Genomic DNA, 27,943 nt, shown 5'->3' on the forward strand with positions numbered 1-27,943 from the left:
TTTATCATTCAACAGCTTTATTGAACGTAGATTCAATTACATTTGTCTTGCTGTGTTTGTTTCTGCTCAGCAGATACAATTTAAGTCATATCAGATCATCGGCATTAGAAAAATATTTAAAAAATAAAACGTTCCACACAGAGAACAAAAAGCCCTTTAAATACAAATATAAAAAAAAGAGTACCGGTATATAAACAGACCCACCTTTTCAAAATAAAATAAAGCACATATGACACTAATGACCTAAGCATGTGTGACGATCGTTGTATGATTGATTGCAGCTGTTATGCGGCACAGTGGCAGATTTATCCTGACTGGCTAGGAAGCTTCTATCATTTTCACAACACAGATGTGGAGTAATGCTTCAATTATGCTCCGCCGCTAGCTCTGGTCCATAGCCCTAATGCCCTTTGCTGCCGTTGCATTAACTAAGGCAATGTGACTCTTGTCTTCCTGCCCTCGTATGAAATGCAGACCAGCCTCTCCTCCTCTGCTTGCGAAAATAAAAAGAACGTTTTACCTATACTCACCAATACAAAGGCGGCTTGTGTTATTAGAAAGCTTACTTCCCTTAGTGGACGCACTCGGAGCCCCCCACCACACGTACACAATGCACAAGAAAAATAATTTGAGTTACTCTAGCGAGTTTCCTGCGAGGGCAAGTCACATAGCCGTAATGCAACGCAGCAAAGGGCATTAGGGCTATGGACCAGAGCTACTCCAACGCATGCCCATATCGTGCGCTAAAGATTGCCGCTCCACAAGCACCTTATAGATCGGCTATTTTTGGCCGATCTATAAGGTGAGTCGGAGCATAATAAGCATTACTCTACAGCTGCTGGCGTTGGACGTACAGTATGTATGTAGATCGGCTATTTTCAGCTCACGGCACCGCCAATACGACCCGAGTATACGTGTAGATTTATTTTAGCTTTAGTAATCAATCATGTCATCATCCATGCCGATCTCCAGGTACTGCTGCGTGGGCTCCGACTCGTAGCTATCCACAGGAAACCACGAGTCGTACCAGGAAGTTGTACTCTCGGGCGCAGGTGCTGTCGTCGTGGGCGCCGCCGTCGTCGTCGTGGCTTCCGTCGTCGTCGTCGTGGAGGACTGTCGTGCTTTCTGAAGGCGGAGCCGGCGCAGGCGCATCTGCCGGAGCCTCCGGAGGCGCTCTGCGTTGTGCGACTGCGAGTCAACCGCCGTCCCGTCTTCCTCGCCTCCTTCGGTCCGTCTCGCCGCGCCACCGCCACCACCGGCGCCTCGTGCGCTCGTTGTCGTCGTCGTCGTCGTCGTTGTTGTTGTCGTTGTAGTGGCGGTCGCTTTGGGCACGAGTCGGATGGGTCTCTTTCCGTGGAGCGCCATGATCTGCTTGATGCGGTCCCAGTTGGACTTGGCCAGGTGGAAGCCGCACTTGGTGGCTCCGCTGTCGTAGCCCACCATGCACAGCCGGGTCTGAGGGGTGTGGCCGTCAGCCTTGGCCGTCACCCGGTACTCCCCGGGGTTCAGCAGGCGCCAGTAATCACCGCCGGCAGCTGGATGAACACACAGAGAAGAAGGGCACAGACGCAGAAATGTATAGGGTGTGTTCCAGTGTTCCAGTACGTTTCGTCGACTAATACTATGACGTAAAAATGTTCGTCAACTACCTTATTTCACTGGCGAAAACTGAATAAAAAACTAAATGAAAATGAAGCTATAATGACTGAGTAAAATGTTAGGGAGGGACTAGTGGACAAGAGATCCAGTTTAAGTTATTTTATACTTGGTTGCATGCTGAATTTTGGACCCAAACTAATATTGCCTACATGATTGTTTATTCCAATTCAGTCTGATCGTTTTGATGTTTAGATAAAGAGGAAATTATCAACAAGTAAACAGTTAGTCCCATTGTTTCCATCTGGTTGGAAAATGTACCAAAAATAAACCAGGCAGAAGCACTTTGTGCCAAATGTCAAAAGTAATATTCAGATTAAATGTTTTGAGGCACGTGTAAAACTAAAGGAGGATTACATGTATTTAGTTAAGAATATGAATCTCTGATCGAAATGATTTCATTCTGTATGAAGCAATATTGTCCATGATGCCAACACACTCTGTGTCGGATGAAAAGGAAGGTCCAACTTATTGTGTTATGGTTATGGAGCACATACCAGTTTTGACATCATGTTTGATCCCCTCCACTGACACGGTGGCGTTTGCTATTGGATTCCCCTCCATGTCTTTCACTGTACCCTTTATCCCACGATGCACCTGGGCAAAGGACACAACACTTTAGAGATCACACAGCGAGCCGAATAAAGCCTATATTACACAGTATATGGTTGTATTTTCTGTTTTCGCTATACATTAAATATCTTCGCTGAAAATAGTCGATCGACAAGCTTGTCGATCGGCTATTTAATGGTTAAGACAAAATACATTTATTGTCATGTCAAGGACCCCAAAATTAATTAATGTGTATTTGGCAGCGGACTCCTAAATATGTTGTTGTGCCAGGGAGGCACCCCAACATACAAGATTTGTGTTTTTAAAATATAATCCAATGTTCTTGTAATTATCTTTCCAGATTATTTTAAAAATTACCTCTTACCTGGTTCTAATGGTAACAGTGGTAGTCTCTTACCTGGTTCTAATGGTAACAGTGGTAGTCTCTTACCTGGTTCTAATGGTAACAGTGGTAGTCTCTTACCTGGTTCTAATGGTAACAGTGGTAGTCTCTTACCTGGTTCTAATGGTAACAGCGGTAGTCTCTTACCTGGTTCTAATGGTAACAGTGGTAGTCTCTTACCTGGTTCTAATGGTAACAGTGGTAGTCTCTTACCTGGTTCTAATGGTAACAGTGGTAGTCTCTTACCTGGTTCTAATGGTAACAGTGGTAGTCTCTTACCTGGTTCTAATGGTAACAGTGGTAGTCTCTTACCTGGTTCTAATGGTAACAGTGGTAGTCTCTTACCTGGTTCTAATGGTAACAGTGGTAGTCTCTTACCTGGTTCTAATGGTAACAGTGGTAGTCTCTTACCTGGTTCTAATGGTAACAGTGGTAGTCTCTTACCTGGTTCTAATGGTAACAGTGGTAGTCTCTTACCTGGTTCTAATGGTAACAGTGGTAGTCTCTTACCTGGTTCTAATGGCAACAGTGGTAGTCTCTTACCTGGTTCTAATGGTAACAGTGGTAGTCTCTTACCTGGTTCTAATGGTAACAGTGGTAGTCTCTTACCTGGTTCTAATGGTAACAGTGGTAGTCTCTTACCTGGTTCTAATGGTAACAGTGGTAGTCTCTTACCTGGTTCTAATGGTAACAGTGGTAGTCTCTTACCTGGTTCTAATGGTAACAGCGGTAGTCTCTTACCTGGTTCTAATGGTAACAGTGGTAGTCTCTTACCTGGTTCTAATGGTAACAGTGGTAGTCTCTTACCTGGTTCTAATGGTAACAGTGGTAGTCTCTTACCTGGTTCTAATGGTAACAGTGGTAGTCTCTTACCTGGTTCTAATGGTAACAGTGGTAGTCTCTTACCTGGTTCTAATGGTAACAGCGGTAGTCTCTTACCTGCTCTATGAAGGCTAGCAGGGACTCCCGGTTGTTTTCCCACTCCAGAGGCAGCTCACTCTCATGAGGGAACTTGTCACAACCCACGAAGATGGACAGCTCGAAGCAGTTGGTGTGCAGGTAGCTGAAGTCATTCATACCTGGAGTGGATCATGACCGTTTATAGACAAGCACAGAGGAGGGTTTTGGTTTAGGAATGCACTAATCGGTTCATCCTATCTGAGCAATATTATCAGTCATGTTTGTGTTTGCACAAACACTCAAAGCTAGCGCCCCTCAAATATTTTGTTGAGGTGGCCTGGGCTGGCTTAGCGGTCCAGGCACCTTGGCTGGTAATTCAGTGTGACAGTGTGTCGTGGGTTCGAGTCCCGACCCCGACAAACTTTGTTGTGTGTCTACTGTCTACCCCCCCCCCCCCCCCATCTCCCTCCCCGTTTCTGTGATTATCAATAAAGGAAAAAAAGCACCAAATATATTTAAAAAAAAATTGTTGAGGGAACCAACGAGGGCATAACGAGGAGGGAGGGAGGAAAAAGGTGTAAAAAAAGCCAAAAACAAACAAACTCACTTCCCACCACAGGTTTCCATCCGGCTCTGTTGATGATGCCCTGCCCCCCGGTGAGGTCGTCGGTCTGGCAGGAGGTGCGGTAGGTCTCGGTCATGGTCAGGTGGCTGTGGGCGTAGGACATGGCCAGCCAGCGGAACATGGTGTCGTCGGCCGTCTCCCTCAGCGCCCCCTCGCTCTGGCGCTGGAGCCTCGCCCACGTCTCCTCGTTCAGGTGCTCCACGCCGTGGCGACCGCCGTGGCGCATGTCCGGCACCTTGGGGCCAGAGTAATGTAGTGAGAGACTGGAGACACTAGCGTTGACTCCCATTGTAACAATGGAATGCCGAATTATATCTCAATGGGATAGTTCCAGCCTTAGGAGCAATGTTTGGAACTATAGCCCATAGGCACCAGCTTTGTCTCAATGGGATAGTTCCAGCCATAGGAGCAATGTTTGGAACTATAGCCCATAGGCGCCAGCTTTGTCTCAATGGGATAGTTCCAGCCATAGGAGCAATGTTTGGAACTATAGCCCATAGGCGCCAGCTTTGTCTCAATGGGATAGTTCCAGCCATAGGAGCAATGTTTGGAACTATAGCCCATAGGCACCCGCTTTGCGGTGAGATCAAAGCGTGTCGCTACTCTCCTACTCTACACTCTGGTTGGGACAACGTCACGGGATGATGTTGTGAGGCAGTGGGTTTTCAACGCTTTTTCATGTCAAGGACCCCCAAATTGACACTAATTAGCCCCACGGACCCCCATTTGAAAAGATATGCCAGGGACCCCCATAAGAGAAGATTTTTACGGCTCTCAACCCATTTAATTTCAAGGACCCCCAGTTTGAAATGCATTATTAGTCTAGGGACCCCCATTCAATGGCATTTCTATCTCTAGGACCCCCAATTTACATTGTAAAATCAATGTTAATTTAACATTTAGAGTGTACAAATGGAACGAAATGGTTCAATTTGGTTCCATTTGTACACAACAAAATGGACCCTTATGGGTCTGTAAGTATAACTATCATTTAGCTAGGGACCCCCTGGAACCACTGATGTAAGGCAGTAGTTTTCAACGCTTTTTCATGTCAAGGTCCATTATTTATTCTGCATTTGAGCCACGTAACCACCATTTGATGGCATTTCGCCACCTCTCAGACCCAAAACTGTGGGGGAATCACGCTCATGTGAAGCCTCACTCCTATAATAACCAAACATTGTCCTCTAAATAGACATTAAAAGTCCATAGACTTGGCTGCCATATGACGCAATTTCCGAGCCAGACGTTGGGAGGAGCTAGCACTAGTCAAAAAGGAGAGACCGCCGGGGGATCTCGGTCAATGAAGTGTACTGTATGTACTGTATATACAGGAGTATAAGTGGTCCAGTTGAAAACCCATCTCTTCAATTTACTTTTAATTTGTATATTATGAGGGGATTTTATTGTATTTGAAATGTGTTTATGTGTTTATTGTTCTTTTTTTACAATGTATTGTCTTCATTGTAGTGTACAGCAGTGGTTCCCAAAGTGGGGTCCCCGGACCGGCGGACCCCTAGCGGTACTTGAGGGAGTTCCAGGGGGTCCCCAGCGAAATGATAGTTAGGAACCAAATGGACCCTTATGGGTCTGTAATTCTGAGAGTGTACAAATGGAACCTAACGGGTCTGTTTGGTTCCATTTGTACACTCTGAGTTAACTAACAGTGATTTTACAATATAAATTGGGGGTCCCAGAGATAGAAATGCCATTAAATGGGCGTCCATGTAGACTAATGCATGTCAAACTGGGGGTCCTTGAAGTTAAACGGGTTTGAGAATCACTGCTAGAGCCGTAAAAATATTCTCTTATGAGGGGGTCCCTGGCATGGCTAATGAGTGTCATGTTGGGGGTCCTTGATGTGAAAAAGTTTGGGAACCACTCATGTACAACAGCACTGTGGAACAGACTTACGGACTTGGGTGGTCTCAGCATATCAAAGGGGTACGCCACCAGCTTCTCTCCTCCCTGAAACAGACTTACGGACTTGGGTGGTCTCAGCATATCAAAGGGGTACGCCACTGTACAGCACTGTGGAACAGACTTACGGACTTGGGTGGTCTCAGCATATCAAAGGGGTACGCCACCAGCTTCTCTCCTCCCTGCAGATTAGCCCCCAGAACAAACGGCGTGCGCTCCATCCAGGAGATGATGGCTTTGGTCTCAGTGGCCACCTGGTAGAACAGACAGTAAGAGAAACCTATGAAAACCACCTGGTATAACAGCAGGAAGAGAAACCTATGAAAATGACATGTCTTCACCAATGTTTCTAAAGGTGTCTAATAGCGTCGGGGCCGCTTCTTGGGGCGGTGGCCCTCCCTGCCGCCTGGAGGGGTGGCGGTTGCCGCCTTTGAGTGGAGCATGCATGGGTCTGCTCTTGTTGTAATGATTTGGTGCCTATGATAACTGTTGTCTGCCTTTTTAATATATGTATTAATGTACTGTATGGATGTATTCCCTGATTGGGAGTCTATGAAAATTCGAAAGTCACTTGTCATTATGGTTCAGTGTCCTTGTTGTCATGTCTTTGTAGTTTGTATATTCAATATTTTTATTTATAATAGTGTTGTGCCTGAGCTGTTTTTCTTTTCTTTGTTATTATGTTCTTGTTGTGTAATGTCTGTTTGTCTTTAAAAAAAACCAATAAATATACTTTATAAATAAAGGTGTCTAATAACATGTACTAGAAGTTTGAAATTCAACTCCCGTGGGAAATTTGAGTTATTAGCATAATATGTGACCATACCATTAACATCCTATATAAGGCAAAAAAGTCCAAATTTCATCATTCTTTAACTCCATCGGACCCTCAAACTGTCTGCTAAAGCAGCTAACTCCACCACATCTCTCCTTCTCATGCAAGTAATTGACAATATCTAAAGTCACAACACCAACTTTGATGAGGCAGTATTGCATCGTTTAAAAAAAAAGTGTTTCATTCATTTACTTAAAAAAATATATTTTTCATTTCCTTAATTAAAAATGAACATTTTGGAGTTATGAGGTTTCCTCCCTCCCGACAGCAGAGGTATACATATATATTTAATATATATTTATTTATTTTACCCTATAAAAAGTACGTTTCGGCCAATAGAAGGACATGGTTTCCAGCCGACAGCAAACATAGAAGAACATAAACTCACGGAGCCGTTGAGGAAGTTTTCCGGCAGGGGGATGTGGTGGTTGGGCACGACGCGAGGCACCCAGCCTCGGTCCTCGGCCCCCCACAGGACGCTGTTGAGGTCAGGGAAGTTCTCGAAGATGTCGTACCCTTCCTCCGTCCAGTGGCCGAGGGCCCAGTTGCCCATCTCCGAGCCCTGGGGGCCACAGTAAGCACAATGTTATAGGGCTCACACCTCAGGGCCCTGGGGGCCACAGTAAGCACATGTTATAGGGCTCACACCTCAGGGCCCTGGGGGCCACAGTAAGCACATGTTATAGGGCTCACACCTCAGGGCCCTGGGGGCCACAGTAAGCACATGTTATAGGGCTCACACCTCAGGGCCCTGGGGGCCACAGTAAGCACATGTTATAGGGCTCACACCTCAGGGCCCTGGGGGCCACAGTAAGCACATGTTATAGGGCTCACACCTCAGGGCCCTGGGGGCCACAGTAAGCACATGTTATAGGGCTCACACCTCAGGACCCTGGGGGGCCACAGTAAGCACATGTTATAGGGCTCACACCTCAGGGCCCTGGGGGCCACAGTAAGCACATGTTATAGGGCTCACACCTCAGAGCCCTGGGGGGCCACAGTAAGCACATGTTATAGGGCTCACACCTCAGGGCCCTGGGGGGCCACAGTAAGCACATGTTATAGGGCTCACACCTCAGAGCCCTGGGGGGCCACAGTAAGCACATGTTATAGGGCTCACACCTCAGGACCCTGGGGGGCCACAGTAAGCACATGTTATAGGGCTCACACCTCAGAGCCCTGGGGGGCCACAGTAAGCACATGTTATAGGGCTCACACCTCAGAGCCCTGGGGGGCCACAGTAAGCACATGTTATAGGGCTCACACCTCAGGGCCCTGGGGGCCACAGTAAGCACATGTTATAGGGCTCACACCTCAGGGCCCTGGGGGGCCACAGTAAGCACATGTTATAGGGCTCACACCTCAGAGCCCTCAGAGCTCATAAGAGAAGATTTTGACGGCTCCAGCAGTGATTCTCAACCAGTTTAATTTCAAGGACCCCCCAGTTTGACATGCATTAGGTTATGGACCCCCATTTAATAGCATTTCTATCTCTGGGACCCCCAATTTATACTGTAAAGTCAATGCTAATTTAACTCTGAGAGTGTACAAATGGAACCAACTGGACTACACTCTCAGAGTTACAGACCCGTAAGGGACCCCTCGAGAAACCTACTTTGAGAACAGTCTATAATAGTCAGAAGGTCTATATAATAGTGACTCGTCATCTTACCATCTCATAGGCCAGTTCATATGCGTCGGGGTTGAGCGAGGGCACCAGGTGTATTCTCACTCCCTCCACCAGGCGGCGCACCCTGGGGTTGTCGTCGTTGTACTCTTTACACAGGAACTGCATCAGCAGCAGAAGCAGCTCTCTGCCCAGCGCCTCGTTGCCATGGACACCCGCCGTGTAGCGAAACTCCGGCTCGCCTATAGCAACACCACATGAACATGTGACAGCGGTCAATTAGAAACTCCGGCTCGCCTATAGCAACACGACATGAACATGTGACAGCGGTCAATTAGAAACTCCGGCTCGCCTATAGCAACACCACATGAACATGTGACAGCGGTCAATTAGAAACTCTGGCTCGCCTATAGCAACACGACATGAACATGTGACAGCGGTCAATTAGAAACTCTGGCTCGCCTATAGCAACACGACATGAACATGTGACAGCGGTCAATTAGAAACTCTGGCTCGCCTATAGCAACACGACATGAACATGTGACAGCGGTCAATTAGAAACTCCGGCTCGCCTATAGCAACACGACATGAACATGTGACAGCAGTCAATTAGAAACTCCGGCTCGCCTATAGCAACACGACATGAACATGTGACAGCAGTCAATTAGAAACTCCGGCTCGCCTATAGCAACACGACATGAACATGTGACAGCGGTCAATTAGAAACTCCGGCTCGCCTATAGCAACACGACATGAACATGTGACAGCGGTCAATTAGAAACTCCGGCTCGCCTATAGCAACACGACATGAACATGTGACAGCGGTCAATTAGAAACTCTGGCTCGCCTATAGCAACACGACATGAACATGTGACAGCGGTCAATTAGAAACTCTGGCTTAGCCCTTCACTAAATCCCACCCCAAAAAGCGATTGTCCAATGCCAATCCAAATAGAGTAGCAACGGTTGCTATGCAGGTCAAACTTTCTTCACTGCTAACGTGCCTATTGGACAAGGATGGGTTGGGGAGGGACTTAGTGAAGAGCTAATTAGGGAGGGCAGCATCCATCCATCTTCAACCGCTTATCCTTAGTCGGGTCGCGGTGGACAAGACTTCCCTCTCCAGAGCAGCATTAGTAATTTCCTCCTGGGGGATCCCGAGACGTTCCAAGGCCAGTGAGTCGTTTCCAACTGTGCCTTGGTCCTCCCAGTGGGACAAGCCTCAAGGACCTCCCTAGGGAGATGCCCGAGAGGCATCCTAACCAGATGCCCGAACCACCTAAGCTGGCTCCTTTCCATGCGAAGTGGCTCTACTCCGATGGCAGCAACTATTGGTTATTTACTGATCCATTAAGTCTTTGATTAATAAAAATAATCGATGAATCACGTCGTAAAGGGCAAGGAGAGGTTTGGTTTGTGTAATTAGTTTACCATGATGTAACTCCAAAAGGTGGACAAGAAATCTAAAATAATTGCTCCGTTGATTAGAAATTGATAATTCAAAATGTATGCTCCTCAGTCCTCATTGACATACATTGTAAGCTGCTAAGCTCTAAAAGTCACTCTTTTAGCACGTAAATATAGAACATCACACAAGACACAACCCAGTTGTTTGTTTTTTGTGGAAGATGTAAATGTTCTGTCGCACCCTGGACAATGTTCCACACATCCTACTAGATTATTCTCCCTTCCCTAAGACACCCTGGACAACGCTCCACACGTCCTAGACTCTTCTCCTGTCCCTAAAACACCCTGGACAACGCTACACACGTCCTAGACTCTTCTCCTGTCCCTAAAACACCCTGGACAACGCTCCACACGTCCTAGACTCTTCTCCTGTCCCTAAAACACCCTGGACAACGCTCCACACGTCCTAGACTCTTCTCCTGTCCCTAAAACACCCTGGACAACGCTACACACGTCCTAGACTCTTAATAATGAATTGCATTTTTATGCAGTTGTTTGTTTTTTGTGGAAGATGTAAATTTTCTGTCGCACCCTGGACAATGCTCCACACATCCTACTAGATTATTCTCCCTTCCCTAAGACACCCTGGACAACGCTACACACGTCCTAGACTCTTCTCCCTTCTCTAAAACACCCTGGACAACATGCTCCACACACTCTTCTCCGTCCCCTAAACATCTTGAATAATGCTCTGCGCGTCCTACGGTTCCCAAACCTCTCAGGTCGAGACCCAAAAGAACGATTAGACGTTTTCCCGGTCGGGACCCAGCTGACTACAGCGGGTCCGTCTGTGCCTCCTCGTACCTATCTCGTGCTCTCCAGGGTTATCCGTGATCTCCATGGCGTACATCTTCAGGCCCTGGGAGCTTTTGCCCACGTTGTAGATTCTGGTGATGTTGGGACACTCCTCGTTGATCAGTTTCATCATCTGGATGCAGACAGACAGATTTCTTTTTTATTTAACCTTTATTTAACCAGTAAAAAACACATTGAGACTGAAGTCTCTTTTACAAGTGTGAACTGGCCAAGACAAGAGGCAAAATAAGTAACACAGCTCTGCCAGTAACAAAGAAATACACAACAAAAAACAGGACAGACATACAATGCTCATAAATACAGTACCCACTACCGAAGAAGCTCAAAGGGAGAACAGGAACGTTTAGTAACGCGACCAATAAGGACTAATAAATAAATAAAAACTAAGCAACGGAAATTGCTAGTAGACTAAAAAGCTATAACTATATGACTGAATGACAAAACGAATGGATGCAGACAGACACGCACGCACGCACGCACGCACGCACGCACGCACACACGCACGCACGCACGCACGCATGCACAGAGAAGTACTGTAATCGTCATTCATGTCATCATATCATGGCATGAGCTGTGTGCTTATACTGCACACATACACGCTCGCGCACGCACACACGCGCACACACACACACACACACACACACACACACACACACACACACACTCGCACACACACACACACACACACACACACACACACACACACACACACACCTGTCTCATGTCCTTGTAGTTGTGATGCTTGAAGTCCAGGTCATCTGAAGGGTTAATCTCGTTCTCACTGCGGTAGCTGTCTACATGGGCAGAAGGTATTACGGTGATCATTAACAGTGATCATGTCATCAAGATGTGATTCATAGTAAAAACATAGTAAAATGTTGAAAATCTGTGGTATGCCCCTTTTAACCTGCTTAACCTTGAATTTTCATTTTCTTTAAAAGTTCAAAACAAGAAAGGCGATTTCAAAACAAGCCTTTCTTGTTTAAAACAAGAACTGTCTCCTCCAGTCTTCATGACAAAGACTGGAGACAAATTAGACAATTTAAACAATGCCGTCATAGGTGGACGGTGAGATAATGGGCAGCTGACAGGCCAGGACCTCGGCCCTGAGGCACAGACTGGTTCTACTCACTGGGCAGCTGACAGGCCAGGACCTCGGCCCTGAGGCACAGACTGGTTCTACTCACTGGGCAGCTGACAGGCCAGGACCTCGGCCCTGAGGCACAGACTGGTCCTACTCACTGGGCAGCTGACAGGCCAGGACCTCGGCCCTGAGGCACAGACTGGTCCTACTCACTGGGCAGCTGACAGGCCAGGACCTCGGCCCTGAGGCACAGACTGGTCCTACTCACTGGGCAGCTGACAGGCCAGGACCTTGGCCCTGAGGCACAGACTGGTTCTATACTCACTGGGCAGCTGACAGGCCAGGACCTCGGCCCTGAGGCACAGACTGGTTCTACTCACTGGGCAGCTGACAGGCCAGGACCTCGGCCCTGAGGCACAGACTGGTTCTACTCACTGGGCAGCTGACAGGCCAGGACCTCGGCCCTGAGGCACAGACTGGTTCTACTCACTGGGCAGCTGACAGGCCAGGACCTCGGCCCTGAGGCACAGACTGGTTCTACTCACTGGGCAGCTGACAGGCCAGGACCTCGGCCCTGAGGCACAGACTGGTTATATACTCACTGGGCAGCTGACAGGCCAGGACCTCGGCCCTGAGGCACAGACTGGTTATATACTCACTGGGCAGCTGAAAGGCCAGGACCTCGGCCCTGAGGCGCAGACTGGTTATATACTCACTGGGAAGCTGACAGGCCAGGACCTCGGCCCTGAGGCGCAGACTGGTTCTACTCACTGGGCAGCTGACAGGCCAGGACCTCGGCCCTGAGGCACAGACTGGTTCTACTCACTGGGCAGCTGACAGGCCAGGACCTCGGCCCTGAGCCACAGACTGGTTCTACTCACTGGGCAGCTGACAGGCCAGGACCTCGGCCCTGAGGCACAGACTGGTTCTACTCACTGGGCAGCTGACAGGCCAGGACCTCGGCCCTGAGGCACAGACTGGTTCTATACTCACTGGGCAGCTGACAGGCCAGGACCTCGGCCCTGAGGCACAGACTGGTTCTACTCACTGGGCAGCTGACAGGCCAGGACCTCGGCCCTGAGGCACAGACTGGTTCTACTCACTGGGCAGCTGACAGGCCAGGACCTCGGCCCTGAGGCACAGACTGGTTCTACTCACTGGGCAGCTGACAGGCCAGGACCTCGGCCCTGAGGCACAGACTGGTTCTACTCACTGGGCAGCTGACAGGCCAGGACCTCGGCCCTGAGGCACAGACTGGTTCTATACTCACTGGGCAGCTGACAGGCCAGGACCTCGGCCCTGAGGCACAGACTGGTTCTACTCACTGGGCAGCTGACAGGCCAGGACCTCGGCCCTGAGGCACAGACTGGTTCTACTCACTGGGCAGCTGACAGGCCAGGACCTCGGCCCTGAGGAACAGACTGGTTCTACTCACTGGGCAGCTGACAGGCCAGGACCTCGGCCCTGAGGCACAGACTGGTTCTACTCACTGGGCAGCTGACAGGCCAGGACCTCGGCCCTGAGGCACAGACTGGTTCTACTCACTGGGCAGCTGACAGGCCAGGACCTCGGCCCTGAGGCACAGACTGGTTCTATACTCACTGGGCAGCTGACAGGCCAGGACCTCGGCCCTGAGGAACAGACTGGTTCTACTCACTGGGCAGCTGACAGGCCAGGACCTCGGCCCTGAGGCACAGACTGGTTCTACTCACTGGGCAGCTGACAGGCCAGGACCTCGGCCCTGAGGCACAGACTGGTTCTACTCACTGGGCAGCTGACAGGCCAGGACCTCGGCCCTGAGGCACAGACTGGTTATATACTCACTGGGCAGCTGACAGGCCAGGACCTCGGCCCTGAGGCACAGACTGGTTATATACTCACTGGGCAGCTGACAGGCCAGGACCTCGGCCCTGAGGCAGAGACTGGTTATATACTCACTGGGCAGCTGACAGGCCAGGACCTCGGCCCTGAGGCACAGACTGCCGTTCCAGCTCTGAGGCAGGATGCGGAGGTAGCGCGCCACCACGGGCCTGTCGAACTCCACCATGACCGGAGTGTCGCGGTCCACGTTCCCGTAGAACATCTGCACGGCAGAGACCGTTAGAAGCAGTGGTTCTCAAACCTTTTCATGTCAGGGACTATATATAGCCCTGTCGTTAGCTCTGAGAAGAGAGCTGGTTCCGTGTCAGGATATCCCTGCATAAGTCGAAATGGGTGGAGCCCTCCAAAAGCAGCGGCGAAAGCAGTATGGTATCCAAAAAGTGATGGTATTTCTACAGCGCTACAACCGCTTACAAAGCTTATGAAGTCAGCCAGTACCATGTTTTCACAATGCAATCTTATCGCCTGATCACCTTATTAAGCCTGATTTAAGCAGTTGTTTCACCACACTTTTACTTTTCCAAATGTATTATCTGTAACTCTGTAGAAATACCTTTGCTTTTTGGATACGATACTGCGAAAAGGGTTTTCGCCACTGCTTTTGGAGGGCTCAACCGATTTGGACTTATGCAGGGATATCCTAACACGGAACCTCTTCTCTGAGATAACAGCGGGGGGTGAGGTTCCAAACGGGGCTAGTCAGGGACCCCCAAATGAATACGTATTTGGCCGTGGATTGGGGGTCAGGGGCCAATTACATTACATATCATTCTGGGGGTCCTTGACATGAAATAGTTCGAGAACCACTAACATAGAAACATAGGTTTTTCATAAAACTGTTCAGGATTTAGAAGACATTTGTAGAATCAGTTCTCAGGTCTAAATGGGTTAATGTGGAATGAATGGCACTTGTTTATAATAAATATCAATGTTCTTGTTTTGCACTCACCCATTCAGCATAGCCATCATGAAGTGTGGTCCAATCATGGCTGCCGTTACTGAAGGCCACATAGTAGGACGACACGAAATCCTCGCTGGCAATTAAATTAGATCAGTTAGTCCAATTAGTTTTTGAATATCGTTTTTGTGACCACATTTTTGTTGGTAATTTATTTTTAATTTTTACATCAAGAGCAACTCAAATCCATTTTGCTCAGCATTTTTGATTTACAGTGCAATAGCGTGGCCAGACTGTTGCCTTCCGTCATACAGTCTGGAGAACAGAGTAAGTGATAATGTGGATGTGACGCATCCCCTCGAATATCTTCCCGGTCTGAGCAGCAGAGGCGGCTTCCGTTACTCGGCTCTTGGGAGCTGTAGTTTCGGACTCTATGTAGCATTCGGAGATTGTGGAATAGTTGTCTAGCTACGCGAGACTAACAGTGCAAGGACAATAGCAGTCGGACATACATATTTATTGCCTGCATGTGTGCAGAACACATGCACGTCTACATCTACAATCACCCACCTACACGTCCTGTCACTTATTTCCCGTTCTCTTTGGTACACAGCAGCGCTACCCCTCCGTCCCTTCAACTTTGAAAAGGTGGAACTCACTGTGTCTCTGACATCCTTCCCTGGGTCACCACTCCAGTGAACTCCACCTCTCTGCGGGCGTCAACCTCGAACCAGTGGGTCTTCTCGTCTGGGTCAGAGCACCATGCTCCACCATACACGTCATCTTCATCACTGGAGCTCTGCATGGGACAACACACACACACACACACACACCCTCACACACACACACACACACACACACACCCTCACACACACACACACACACACACACACACACACACACACACACACACACACACACACACACACACACACACACACACACACACACACACACACACACACACACACACACACACACACACACACACACACACACACGTTGTTTCCTAAACAACCAGTAAGACGCCCTGAGGGCGAGAAGCGACCTTGCCCTTATGTGCACGCATCCATCCGCCTGGGTGACGGCAGACGGCAGACTGCTGGGCGAGCGATGGTGCTTTGGCATTCAGATCAACATATGGAATGAATTCTGTACTGGTCATATATGGAGTGTGTCTTGAGTGTACAGGGTTTGATGACGTCAGATCAACATATGGAATGAATTCTGTACTGGCCATATATGGAGCATGATTGTCTTGAGTGTACATTTTTATGAGGTCAGATCAACATGTGGAATGTCACATGTGGGCAGTGATACAACAAAATAAGAGCGTACTCGTACTGTACCTGCATGTTGAGGCGTCCCCTCTGAGCAGAGAAGCCATGGTGTGACTGGGAGGAGGCCATTAGCTGGTCATCTTCCACCCGATGGGACTCTAACCCCAGAGGAGGACACTCTGACAGGGAGACAAGAGACATGGTTAGATCCACCCGATGGGACTCTAACCCCAGAGGAGGACACTCTGACAGGGAGACAAGAGACATGGTTAGATCCACCCTATGGGACTCTAACCCCAGAGGAGGACACTCTGACAGGGAGACAAGAGACATGGTTAGATCCACCCTATGGGACTCTAACCCCAGAGGAGGACACTGACAGGGAGACAAGAGACATAGTTAGATCCACCCCATGGGACTCTAACCCCAGAGGAGGACACTCTGACAGGGAGACAAGAGACATAGTTAGATCCACCCCATGGGACTCTAACCCCAGAGGAGGACACTCTGACAGGGAGACAAGAGACATAGTTAGATCCACCCGATGGGACTCTAACCCCAGAGGAGGACACTCTGACAGGGAGACAAGAGACATGGTTAGATGCACCCGATGGGACTCTAACCCCAGAGGAGGACACTCTGACAGGGAGACAAGAGACAGAGTTAGATCCACCCTATGGGACTCTAACCCCAGAGGAGGACACTCTGACAGGGAGACAAGAGACATGGTTAGATCCACCCTATGGGACTCTAACCCCAGAGGAGGACACTCTGACAGGGAGACAAGAGACATGGTTAGATCCACCCTATGGGACTCTAACCCCAGAGGAGGACACTGACAGGGAGACAAGAGACATAGTTAGATCCACCCCATGGGACTCTAACCCCAGAGGAGGACACTCTGACAGGGAGACAAGAGACATAGTTAGATCCACCCCATGGGACTCTAACCCCAGAGGAGGACACTCTGACAGGGAGACAAGAGACATAGTTAGATCCACCCGATGGGACTCTAACCCCAGAGGAGGACACTCTGACAGGGAGACAAGAGACATGGTTAGATGCACCCGATGGGACTCTAACCCCAGAGGAGGACACTCTGACAGGGAGACAAGAGACATAGTTAGATCCACCCTATGGGACTCTAACCCCAGAGGAGGACACTCTGACAGGGAGACAAGAGACATAGTTAGATCCACCCTATGGGACTCTAACCCCAGAGGAGGACACTCTGACAGGGAGACAAGAGACATGGTTAGATCCACCCGATGGGACTCTAACCCCAGAGGAGGACACTCTGACAGGGAGACAAGAGACATAGTTAGATCCACCCTATGGGACTCTAACCCCAGAGGAGGACACTCTGACAGGGAGACAAGAGACATAGTTAGAGAGAGTTAGCTAAATGTGTGGCAAATCTTCACAAAATAAATAAAGTGTGTTCATAAAGGTGTCTTCTAGTACTATCACATATCAATTTGTTCCAACCCAACTCCCTTGGGAAACAGCTGCTGAAAGTTGGGGTACCATTAACAACCTATAAGGCACATTTTCCAAGTAGCATGTAGCATGTAAAACTAGGGGGTTTTCATGATTCTGAATCATTGCAAGCATTCGTTTTGCACGAAAAACACTGCTTGGGCTAAATGTGCCCAAATGTGCTGACCTCATCACATTTGTGATGACGGCTATGGCCATTTTTAGCCGAAGGAGTGGACAAAAATGGTTGTATAATATGATTGTGGATGTCCCTAAATAAATAATTTAAAGTATAATGAAACTATGTCGGTCTGCCTGTGTCTGAAGAGTGCAAACTGAGTGGTTAAGTAATCAATTTGCAGGTTGTGGGGTTGCCATGGCAATCAATTGGCTGAGGCAGAGGCTGGAAATTGTACAGGTGAGGGGACGTTTGGCTCATTAGGCCCACTGGCAGAGCCTGACCAGAGCCTTTTGTTCTCCATACTGGGCACTGCACTCCCTGTGGGGGTGTGGAACGTGTGTGTCGGATTTGAAGTCGGCGGGGCAAGCGGTTCTCGAGTTACGTGTATTACAACCGCGCACACACACACACACACACACACACACACACACACACACACACACACACACACACACACACACACACACACACACACACACACACACACACACACACACACACACACACACACACACACACACACACACACACACACACACACACACACACACACACACAGAGAGAGACGTGACGCATTTATAGTAGGATTAACATGAAGTCTGCTTGACAAATACTTGACAACGGCCAGGCTGTTCTAAACGCTGCCGTCCAGGATTTCACAGCGTGAGCGCCAACATGGCGTCCTGCTAGGATGCTGTGACGCACGTCCAGCGGTGCCAACATGGCGTCCTGCTAGGATGCTGTGACGCACGTCCAGCGGTGCCAACATGGCGTCCTGCTAGGATGCTGTGACGCACGTCCAGCGGTGCCAACATGGCGTCCTGCTAGGATGCTGTGACGCACGTCCAGCGGTGCCAAAATGGCGTCCTGCTAGGATGCTGTGACGCACGTCCAGCGGTGCCAACATGGCGTCCTGCTAGGATGCTGTGACGCACGTCCAGCGGTGCCAACATGGCGTCCTGCTAGGATGCTGTGACGCACGTCCAGCGGTGCCAACATGGCGTCCTGCTAGGATGCTGTGACGCACGTCCAGCGGTGCCAACATGGCGTCCTGCTAGGATGCTGTGACGCACGTCCAGCGGTGCCAACATGGCGTCCTGCTAGGACGCTGTGACGCACGTCCAGCGGTGCCAACATGGCGTCCTGGTAGGATGCTGTGACGCACGTCCAGCGGTGCCAACATGGCGTCCTGCTAGGATGCTGTGACGCACGTCCAGCGGTGCCAACATGGCGTCCTGCTAGGATGCTGTGACGCACGTCCAGCGGTGCCAACATGGCGTCCTGCTAGGACGCTGTGACGCACGTCCAGCGGTGCCAACATGGCGTCCTGGTAGGATGCTGTGACGCACGTCCAGCGGTGCCGCAGAATCAACACCAAATCTGTTTGCCAGAAAATGTCATACTTAGATGGACTTCTGTGATATTGTATTGGGGTGTTTCGGTGTATGTGTAGAGGTTGTCGGGTCTGTAAAAGTGTCGTTTAGTGGTCGTTGTGTGTCTGTAAAAATGCTTTAAAGAAGTCGTAGGTGCCCGGTTTGCAGCCGGTCGTGAGCTGGGGGGGGGGGGGGGGGGGCGGGGGCCTCCGGCCAGTCATGTAGTGGCGGGCGGGGGGGTCTCCGGGGCCTCTGTCTCCGAGGGGGTGTGAGCGAGCGAGGACTGGATGCAGGCCGGGCCTGTGACTAACAAGGTCACATTATCTAATGTATATTGTCTCCTGCTCTTTTCCTGCAGCCTAGCCTTACACTCAACTTGAAAAATGCCGTACTGTTGTAGTTATGTCAAGCTGTTTTTCTGTTTACCTTTGTGTCTGTGCGTTTTTGTTATGTTTTTTGTTTTTTCTCCTGTTTTTTTGTTTTCTTGGATTCATATGTTTGATTATTTGGATGTTGTGGGGGTGGGGGTGGGGGATATTCCCCCCAGAATAGGGATGCTGGGGTTCAAGTGTAAAGTTATTTTCAATATGTCCGACTCCTAATGGAAACTGATAGTCTGTCAGGTTTTCCTTGTGACATATACTGTATCTTAGGGGGAAATATTTTCAAATTCGGTAACAATGTAATTCAGGGCAGGGTGCCGTGGATCAGATGGAAACGCTATTTAAAGGGCTGACCTGAGCCAAGAAACGTTGAGAAGCCCTGCTCTAGTGAGCATAATGTTTGTGTGTTTTAATGGATCTATCAAAAGCATTCTTTCCTTGAATGAACCCACAGAGCCTGCCACGGCTCTGCCAAACATCTATCTATAAATTCCAGCAGCCTGTTGCACCAGCTGTGAAAGGTTTACACTACACGGTGCATTTAAACCAGTTTGTTTGATACGAAACTGTGTCGATGTTTGGTTGCACCACAAGATACATTTTAGTTCACACTGCATGGCTGTAAAGTCCACACTATAACCAACATATTGTAATGAACCTATGTTTAGCTGTAAACCTATGTTTCAGTTTCGAGCGAAGGCTGTGGGTAGTACCAGAGCAATATAGTAAGAGAGTGGCGACACTAGCGTTGACTCCCATTGTAACAATGGAATGCGGAAGTGCTCATTCTATCTCAATGGGATAGTTCCAGCCATAGGAGCGATGTTTGGAACTATAGCCCATAAGGCACCCGCTTTGCTCAACAATAAACAAATCGACATACAGTATACGTTTTTAAAACATTCTAATACCAAATTGGCCAACATTTCTAAAATTACATATACTGAAAGAGGCAAACATTGTGAAAAAGAGCTTGTAGTTTGGATATTTTAACACCTAAACTAAACTAACTAAATGTAATGACTACAATTCCATGTGCTTGTCAAGAGTGTGGCGTCCCCAGTTCAAATACGAACTTTAGGGCCTTAACCCATTTAGACCGGAGGACGATTCTACAAATGTCTTCTAAATCCTGACAGTTTTCTGAAAAACTCATGTTTCTATGTCAGTGGTTTTCAAACATTTTCATGTCAAGGACCCCCAACATTATATGTAATTGGCCGCCGACCCCCATCTGAAAATATGTTGTTTCAGGGACCCCCCCAGAAGCAAAGATTTGAGTTAAAAATGTTCGCTCTGAAAGAATATATATTGAAAGGTTTGTGCCACATTTTCACGATTTAAAAAAAATATCATAGCGCGGCACTCGGTGCCGTGCTATGAGCTTGTAGATCTGCTATTTTTTAAATAGCTAAAGCATAACATAATGCTTAAAACACCAAAACGGGTTAAACACGGTTTGTGAAACCCAGTCTTACTCTTTGGTTCAACGATGACGGACATCTGTCTCAGTCTCTCCTCCTCTTCCTCCTCCCACGTCTTCCTCAGTCGTTCAGCTGTGGAGGAGGAGGATGATGGAAAAACAGCATGTGACACACATTCGCCTCACTAAACATTTCCACATGTGTACTGTACTTACTGTAAGGGTACAGTGAACCTATATACTTATACACTTAAATGTCTGTCAAGTATCACTCAATGAAAACGTTCCTGCTTCTGGCCACTGATGGTAAATGGTGCATTTATATAGCGCCTTTATCCAAGGCGCTTTACATAAATTGTGCACTACATTCACCCATTCACACAAATTCATACACCGATGGTGGCGGAAACCATGCAAGGCACCAACCAGCACATCAGGAACAATTAGGGGTTCAGTCAGTGCCTCAGACACTAACTCTGGGGGAGCCCACAGGGTTCGAACAGGCGACCTTGCAGTTGCCATCCAGCCACTCTACCCCTGAGCCCCCCCCCCCTGATATTTTCCTCCAAATGAATGTTAGACTCAATGAAAACACGTCCCTGCTTCTGCTGCCTGGTGACTGACATCATCCTTCTAATGAACGTTAGACTTTTTGAGAAGACACGTATACGTTCCTGCTTCTGGTGACGGATATTATTATTGCCCTTCTAATGAATGAGGAAACCTTAATTTCCCCATTTGTCATTTCATTAGGTTAATATTTTCTGCAATGCCAATGTTGCATCAAGGTTTCGTTGTTGATGTTGTAATAAGTCCATGCATGACACAGAGGGATGTGAAAACATTAATTTCCCTGATAAAACAGTAAAAACCAAGCAGGCTGAGACCTTTCTCTGCCTTCTCCTTGCGAGCCTTCTCAGCCTCCTCTTCCTGTTTCTTAGCGGCCACTGGGGGGGGGGGGGGGGGGGGAGAAAAGACACATTTTCACGACACCGACACATATACGATGATAACATAATATGGAAATATGGCTTAAAAGCAAAATGTCACTTAACCCATTTTGGACTAGATAGATTAAACCCCATGTTTCTATATGTCAGTGGTGCTCAACCTTTTTCATGTCAAGGACCCCCAGGAATTATCTGAATTTAGCTGTGGATCCCCCATCTCAAAATATGTTGTTCCAGGGACCCCCGCCCCGGAAGCAAAGATTTGAGTTAAAAACGTTCGCTCCTCTGAAAGAATATATATTCAAAGATTTGAACCACATTGCGCGATACGAGCTTGTAGGTCTGCTATTTTTGAAAAATCGAAGAACGACTGACATTTTTAGAATCTGATCTAAGGTCAGAATGGGTTAATCAGACCAGTGTGTGTCCATGTGGAAACCTCGTATGAATCTGATCTCAGGTCAGAATGGGTTAAAATGGTTCATTGACACAAGACCAAAGACAGTGGAGATATTGTATACTTACCGTCAGCATAATCATATTCTTCATACCCTTCATACCATGGATTTAAGATCGACACAGTCGTGGATTCCTCTGGAATATAAATCAGCTAGTTATATTAAATAATAATAAATACAAAATAAACTATTTGCCATGGGTATACTGTATATAATATTATCAATAGTTACCTGGTATGTACGTCATTTCGGTTGTTGTGGTGTGCTTGCCTGTTTAAATTAAACAAACACATAATCAATGAGACCATAACTGACTCTTTTCATAAATTAATGCCCTACTGGATCGTACATTACACCAAAGTGTCAAATGAACTAACTTCGCAAGCTACGTATCATTTTTGGACATAGACGACAGAGACGGATCAGTACAGTAATTCCTTTTTGCAGCATTGCTATTATCGTATTAGTAAACGAGAGTAAAATTATTTGGTTTTGGTTCCTCAACACCAACTCTCTCTCCCAAAATGTTTACGTCTCCCCTTTCTGCGCTCCCTTCACTGGCCTCGGGGTGCTTCCTGCAACCAATTCAAAACACTGGAGATGATGACCTACAACAAGGCAATCAAGGGCATGGCCATATCTTCAGGTCCAACCCCACCACCCCATCCTGCTCGCTTAGAGTTTGCACTTAAAAAACACAGATGAAAACACTAAATGAAAATGTTTTTCGTGAAACATACGTCTGATGAGATCGGGTTCGGTCACTTCGGTGACAGTTTCTGGTGGACCTGCAAAAAAAGAAAAAAGAAAAGAAAAATCACACTCGTGAGAAGTGAGATGTGAGAAGTGCCTGGTAATGCTTGTTTAAAGTGCTGTAAACAAACATTAAAAGTCCATAGACTTGGCTGCCATATGACGTAATTTCAAAAGCCAGACGTTGGAGGGGCTATAGCGCCCTTCAAAAATACATCATTATTAGTTTAACCATGCACTTTCAACCTGGTGTTTAAACTTTGGTACTAATTGATCCCTTTTCTGATGCTAAACATTATGACCATTTTCATGGTGGAGGCGAAACTTGACATGATATATTCAACAAATCCATGCCAATGCTGCCTCTCAATTTAGTCTACGTGTTTCTGTTTTGCCCGGTGGCAAAAACTTCCCCATAAAAAACGAGAGACGAGTCTTTTTGAACACACGCGTACGTACAATCGTACATCTCTATAGTTTGAACATTTTGGGCCCTATTTTGCGTGTCTTAAGTACCAGGTCTTATGACTTAAGTTAAGACCTGGTCAATGCCGTTTAGCTATTTTGAGAGGCCAAACAGCATCGGCCACACAGTGACACCTCCAGGTCTTAAGCTAAGTCATAACACCTACACGCAAAATAGGGCCCAAGTGGTCTCTTGTGCCCTGGAAAATTGACCTTTTTGACCGCAAATGTATAATCATCTCTTTGGGGCAGCCTACTGATCATTCCCATCCCAAGTCTCATGAAACTATGTGTAATCTAATACAATACCGGACAGGGGGATTTAAAGCCTTAATTTCCTGCAATTAAATGAAGGTAAAACAGAAATCCTCCTTGTCGGTGCAAAGGCCGAAAGGGATAAATTATCTGCATACCTTAAAGTAAAAGCACTTCACACCAAGGACCAGGTGAAAAACCTTGGTGTTATTTTTGACAGTGACCTGAACGTGGAGGCTCATATCAGAAACACCACAAAAATATCATTTTACCATCTGAGAAACATTGCCAAAGTCCGACCATTCCTGTCCCAAAATGACACCGAAAAGCTCATCCATTGTTTCATCACCAGCAGGCTTGACTACTGCAATGCTCTCCTGTCTCCAAAAAGTCCATTGGTCAGTTACAACTGGTCCAAAATGCAGCTGCCCGCATGCTGACAAAGACCAAACGCAGAGCGCACATTACACCAATTTTAAAGCCCCTGCATTGGTTGCCTATTATATTTTAGAATAGATTTAAAATTTATTTTACTTGTTTTTAAAACACTAAATGGAAATGCACCTATCTATTTTTCAGAAATGCTTCCAAAATATGTGCCAGGCAGACCACTTAGATCATCCAGTGCTGGTCTCCTAGAGATACCAGAGACCCCAAAAACAAAGAAATATGGCGAAGCCGCCTTTAGCTACTATGCCCGTGCTGTGGAACAGCCTGCCAAGGGATCTACGGTTCTCTGAATCTGTGGACATTTTTAAACCAAATCTTAAAACACCTTTTTAGCATTGCTTTTACCTCCTAGATCATTACATGTCCTTTTCCTGTTTTTAGTCTCTCCTTTTTATTATTGTTTTTTTTCTGTTTGTTATTACTATGTAGTTGATGCTTCCTTGCTTTGTTTTTTTGCTATTTTTGTTATATTTATGCATATATATGTATGTGTATGATTATGTATATGTATATATATATATATATATATATATTATTTTTTGCTCTTACTGTAAAGCACTTTGAACTGCACTCGCTGCCTGAAAAATGTGCTATATAAATAAAGATTGATTGATTGATTGAATTGTACAAGGGAATTATCTATTAGGCATTCAAATTATCTGCTTTTTCATTTTATTTTAGATATAATATTAGATATACTGGGACGTGAATAAATAACAGAAATTAATTTCCTGAAAGGCATCATCAGAGGTGTAATTTGCTGTTGTTGTCTTACCGTGGTGTTCTGTCTCAAAAGGCTCCTCCCTGTCGGAGGCTTTTGGAGTCCCAACAGGCTGGAGCACTGTGGAGACAAACAACCAGATGAGATAATCATTCCTACATCAGCACATCTGGACTGCACGGCGAAGACCTGAACACTGAATTCACACCGGCAGCAGAGACGCAACTATGCAAGAACTACTGGACCCAGCTAAAAAAGAAAAGTGTGGAATCAAAGTTGTACAGTACATGTGTCCCAGCCCAGTTCAATGAGAATTCTCTCTTCTTCCTCGTCCATGGTGGGACTCCTGGTGGTGGTGGTGGTGGTCTGCAGAGCGGGGGTCTTTGTAACCTTCGCTTTCTTGGTGGGCTTGGGCGCTTTGGGCTTCTTGGTGGGCTTGGGCGCTTTGGGCTGCCTGGTGGGCTTCGGGGCCTTCGGCTTTTTGGTGGCCTTCGGGGCCTTCGGCTTCTTCGACTTGGCCTCCTTCTCTGCGGCTTTCTTTACCCTGGCTGAGGAACAACACGACAGGCATGGATTAAAAAAAATGATGTTTACTGAAGCCAAGAGGAACCTTAAAGAGAGGCAGGGGGATGGGGGGGAGAGAGAGCAACAAACAGACTGCACAGACACATACACGCACGCACGCACGCACGCACACATGCTTTCTTCATTGATGTAGGTTAAGCCTCTAGTCTATACTGTGGTGAAAAATGGGGGGGAGAAAGGAGGGGACCAACAACAACAAAGTATATATGTTTAAGTGGTTAAGCCCCAGGATGGATCCCACTTGTTTTAGAGAATAAAATAGTAAGAATCTAAAGTATAGGGCAGATCAAACTATAGCAATACTTATGAAATTATTTTTGTGTCACCTAAACCAGCAGTGTATACACGGATGATGTTGGAAACAAGCAGCCAGCGTGTGGTTTTGCTGGTTTTGCCCTCAGTGGAAAGTTAGCTCAGAACATTGTTGTTTTTGGGGTCCTCTCGTAACTCTGCTAATTTGTGGAAAATCATAGTGGAAACATTCCTTGTGGTCATATTTTGTATTTCTCCCCAAAACTCTGCACAGACATGCCATGCATTATATACTCATTTACTGGGATATTCAAGTAACAAATCATCCAGCAAAGCAAAAAAGGTTTCAAAACTAATGCCTTTTTAAGATTCCGACGTTCCGACACGGTATGAGTGGTGGAGAATCCAGGTCATGGAATCTGTGTGGTCTCTCTGGCAAGAGCATGCCAGACCCCCACGTACAGCTGACTGTATACCCATGCAAAAACACAACACATACTGCAGTGCAAACAAACGGCTGCTTATTGCTTTATTACACCTGTAAAACTTGTATGGGTAAGTGTACGGTATACCCGGGAGCCATCTGCCATCTCCGTGTTCTGTTATTTAAATGGTGGCATTGACAAATGGTCGTTTGAAGAGGAGCGTTTAATTTTACTCCCTTCAGAGGGTAAAATGTGGAGGCATGTTTGGGGAGGAGGAGCACCTCGACAGGGTGAGTGGGTCTGCTGCTGCTCAATGCAAACCAAATGTCACGCAGGCCTGGCCTGACTCACTGACTGAATGACTGAATGGCTGACTCACTGACTGGCTGATTGCAGTCTTTCCTGTTGTTTGTGGAGCCTCCACGTTCTCTTTGGCTGCAAGCCGTGTCTGAGTCAGGAGGTAGGGAAGCATGCAAGCAGTGCACGCACATACACATACGGTACTGCACATGATATACAGTAGACAGACGCACGCGCATGCACGCGCACACATGCAACAGGCCATCTGAACAACAGACAAGAGAAGCTGTGTGCAGATGGCCTCTTAAGTTCCTGGGCCACATGTTTTTCATTTAAAGAAGGGCAGCTGTGTGACAAAAAAAAGTTCACAATCTGATCTGACACAGCAGCTGCTGCTGCAAAGCTTTACTCCCAGCGCCAGCGCTGTTACTGACGGTAAAGCGCTGCATGTGTGAGATGATGTTGTAGACGGACTTACCAGCCTCTAGCTCCTCTGGACTCTTCTTCTTCTTGGCTTTGACCTTATTGTCTTCTTCTAGTACGGCTTCTTCTTCAACAGGAGGCTCATCCTTCATCATCATCATCATAGCAGCATCTTCCTCTCCTTCCTCAGCCTCCAGCTGCCTGTCCTCCTTATCCAGTCCTTTCCCGTCCGTGATGATGGTGGACGTCTGGCCCGTGGAGATCTGCTCTTGTTGTCCATGTCCAGCAGCACACAGGCAGCTCAGAACCACCCACACCACCAACACGTAGACCCTCATCTTTGACACCGCTTAGGATGGTTAAGCACTGAGACGAGAACAAACTCAATTCCTTCAGGAAAGAAAGAGGACGAAAACAAAGTGAAAATCTTGTCAGAGGAGTAAATCCCAGGCTCCTCACACACAGACAGTCAAGCTCAACCTCTATGAGCTGCTCCTGCAGAGATCCAGCTATAGCAGCCTGTCCGTCCTCCTTGACCTGCACCAACCTTTACTGCATTATGTCCATGAAGGCTTCTGTCTTCAAGGCATGGAGCATGCAACGTTATTGCGTTCACCTTATTGCGTCTCCTCGGTCACAGCTAGTGGGAAGACTGGACGTGAACGTATGATTTGTGGAGGTGTGTGGAGTCTTCTTGTCTCCCACTTGGTGCTGGTGTCTGCATGCACAGAGAGAGAGCGAGAGAGAGAGAGAGAGAGATAGAGAGAGAGATAGAGAGAGAGAGAGAGGAGGGGACTGATGACTGCAGAGGGCTGGAGGTTTTTAAAAGCCTGGCGGCCCCCTTGGCAATGGTGGAGGAAAGGAAATGCAGCTGTCTGGAATGAAGTTTGTGAACAGCCTCAGCTCCCTCTCCTCTGCTCACCCACTCCCCAGTCAGTCACACTGCTCCTCTCCTCTCCTCTCCTCTCCTCTCCTCTCCTCTCCTCTCCTCTCCTCTCCTCTCCTCTCCTCTCCTCTCCTCTCCTCTCCTCACCCAGTCACACAGCTCCTCTCCTCTCCTCTCCCACTCCCCAGTCAGTCACAGTGCTCCACTCCTCTCCTCTCCTCTCCCACTCCCCAGTCA

The 27,943-nt window shown here is 47.6% G+C and overlaps 1 protein-coding gene across 2 annotated transcripts; it reads right to left on the minus strand.

Annotated features, from left to right (window-relative positions):
• Positions 1-27,703, minus strand: aebp1a (AE binding protein 1a). 2 transcript variants are annotated; one of them, XR_014571018.1, is made up of 22 exons: positions 26,876-27,703; positions 25,123-25,383; positions 24,890-24,955; positions 22,932-22,979; positions 22,423-22,461; positions 22,259-22,327; positions 21,671-21,730; positions 20,839-20,916; positions 16,014-16,123; positions 15,324-15,463; positions 14,716-14,800; positions 13,824-13,968; positions 11,516-11,595; positions 10,790-10,913; positions 8,564-8,760; positions 7,280-7,453; positions 6,185-6,310; positions 4,119-4,371; positions 3,551-3,690; positions 2,154-2,253; positions 851-1,535; positions 1-715 (listed from the first exon to the last, which is right to left on the minus strand). XR_014571018.1 is itself a non-coding variant. In XM_083794205.1 (21 exons), exons 1-21 carry the CDS (start codon positions 27,156-27,158, stop codon positions 934-936), a joined length of 3,180 nt encoding a protein of 1,059 aa, XP_083650331.1. In that variant the 5' UTR covers positions 27,159-27,703; the 3' UTR covers positions 1-933. The 2 variants fall into 2 exon arrangements, 1 of the variants encoding a protein (XP_083650331.1); XM_083794205.1 differs by having other exon boundaries at positions 1-1,535.
• Between the last annotated feature and the right edge of the window lie 240 nt (positions 27,704-27,943).

This window comes from Protomyctophum parallelum (assembly GCF_964188405.1).
Source record: "Protomyctophum parallelum genome assembly, chromosome: 21".
Lineage (NCBI taxonomy): Eukaryota > Metazoa > Chordata > Actinopteri > Myctophiformes > Myctophidae > Protomyctophum > Protomyctophum parallelum.

Bases quoted from the DNA above. Each gene is read 5' to 3' on its own strand.
- aebp1a (XM_083794205.1), bottom strand. From the start codon at position 27,158: ATGAGGGTCTACGTGTTGGTGGTGTGGGTGGTTCTGAGCTGCCTGTGT. The intron at 16,124-20,838 runs GTAAGACTGGGT...TCTCCCTGTCAG, and splicing joins CGTCATCGTTGAACCAAAGA to AGTGTCCTCCTCTGGGGTTA. The intron at 6,311-7,279 runs GTGAGTTTATGT...CTGTTCTACCAG, and splicing joins AAAACTTCCTCAACGGCTCC to GTGGCCACTGAGACCAAAGC.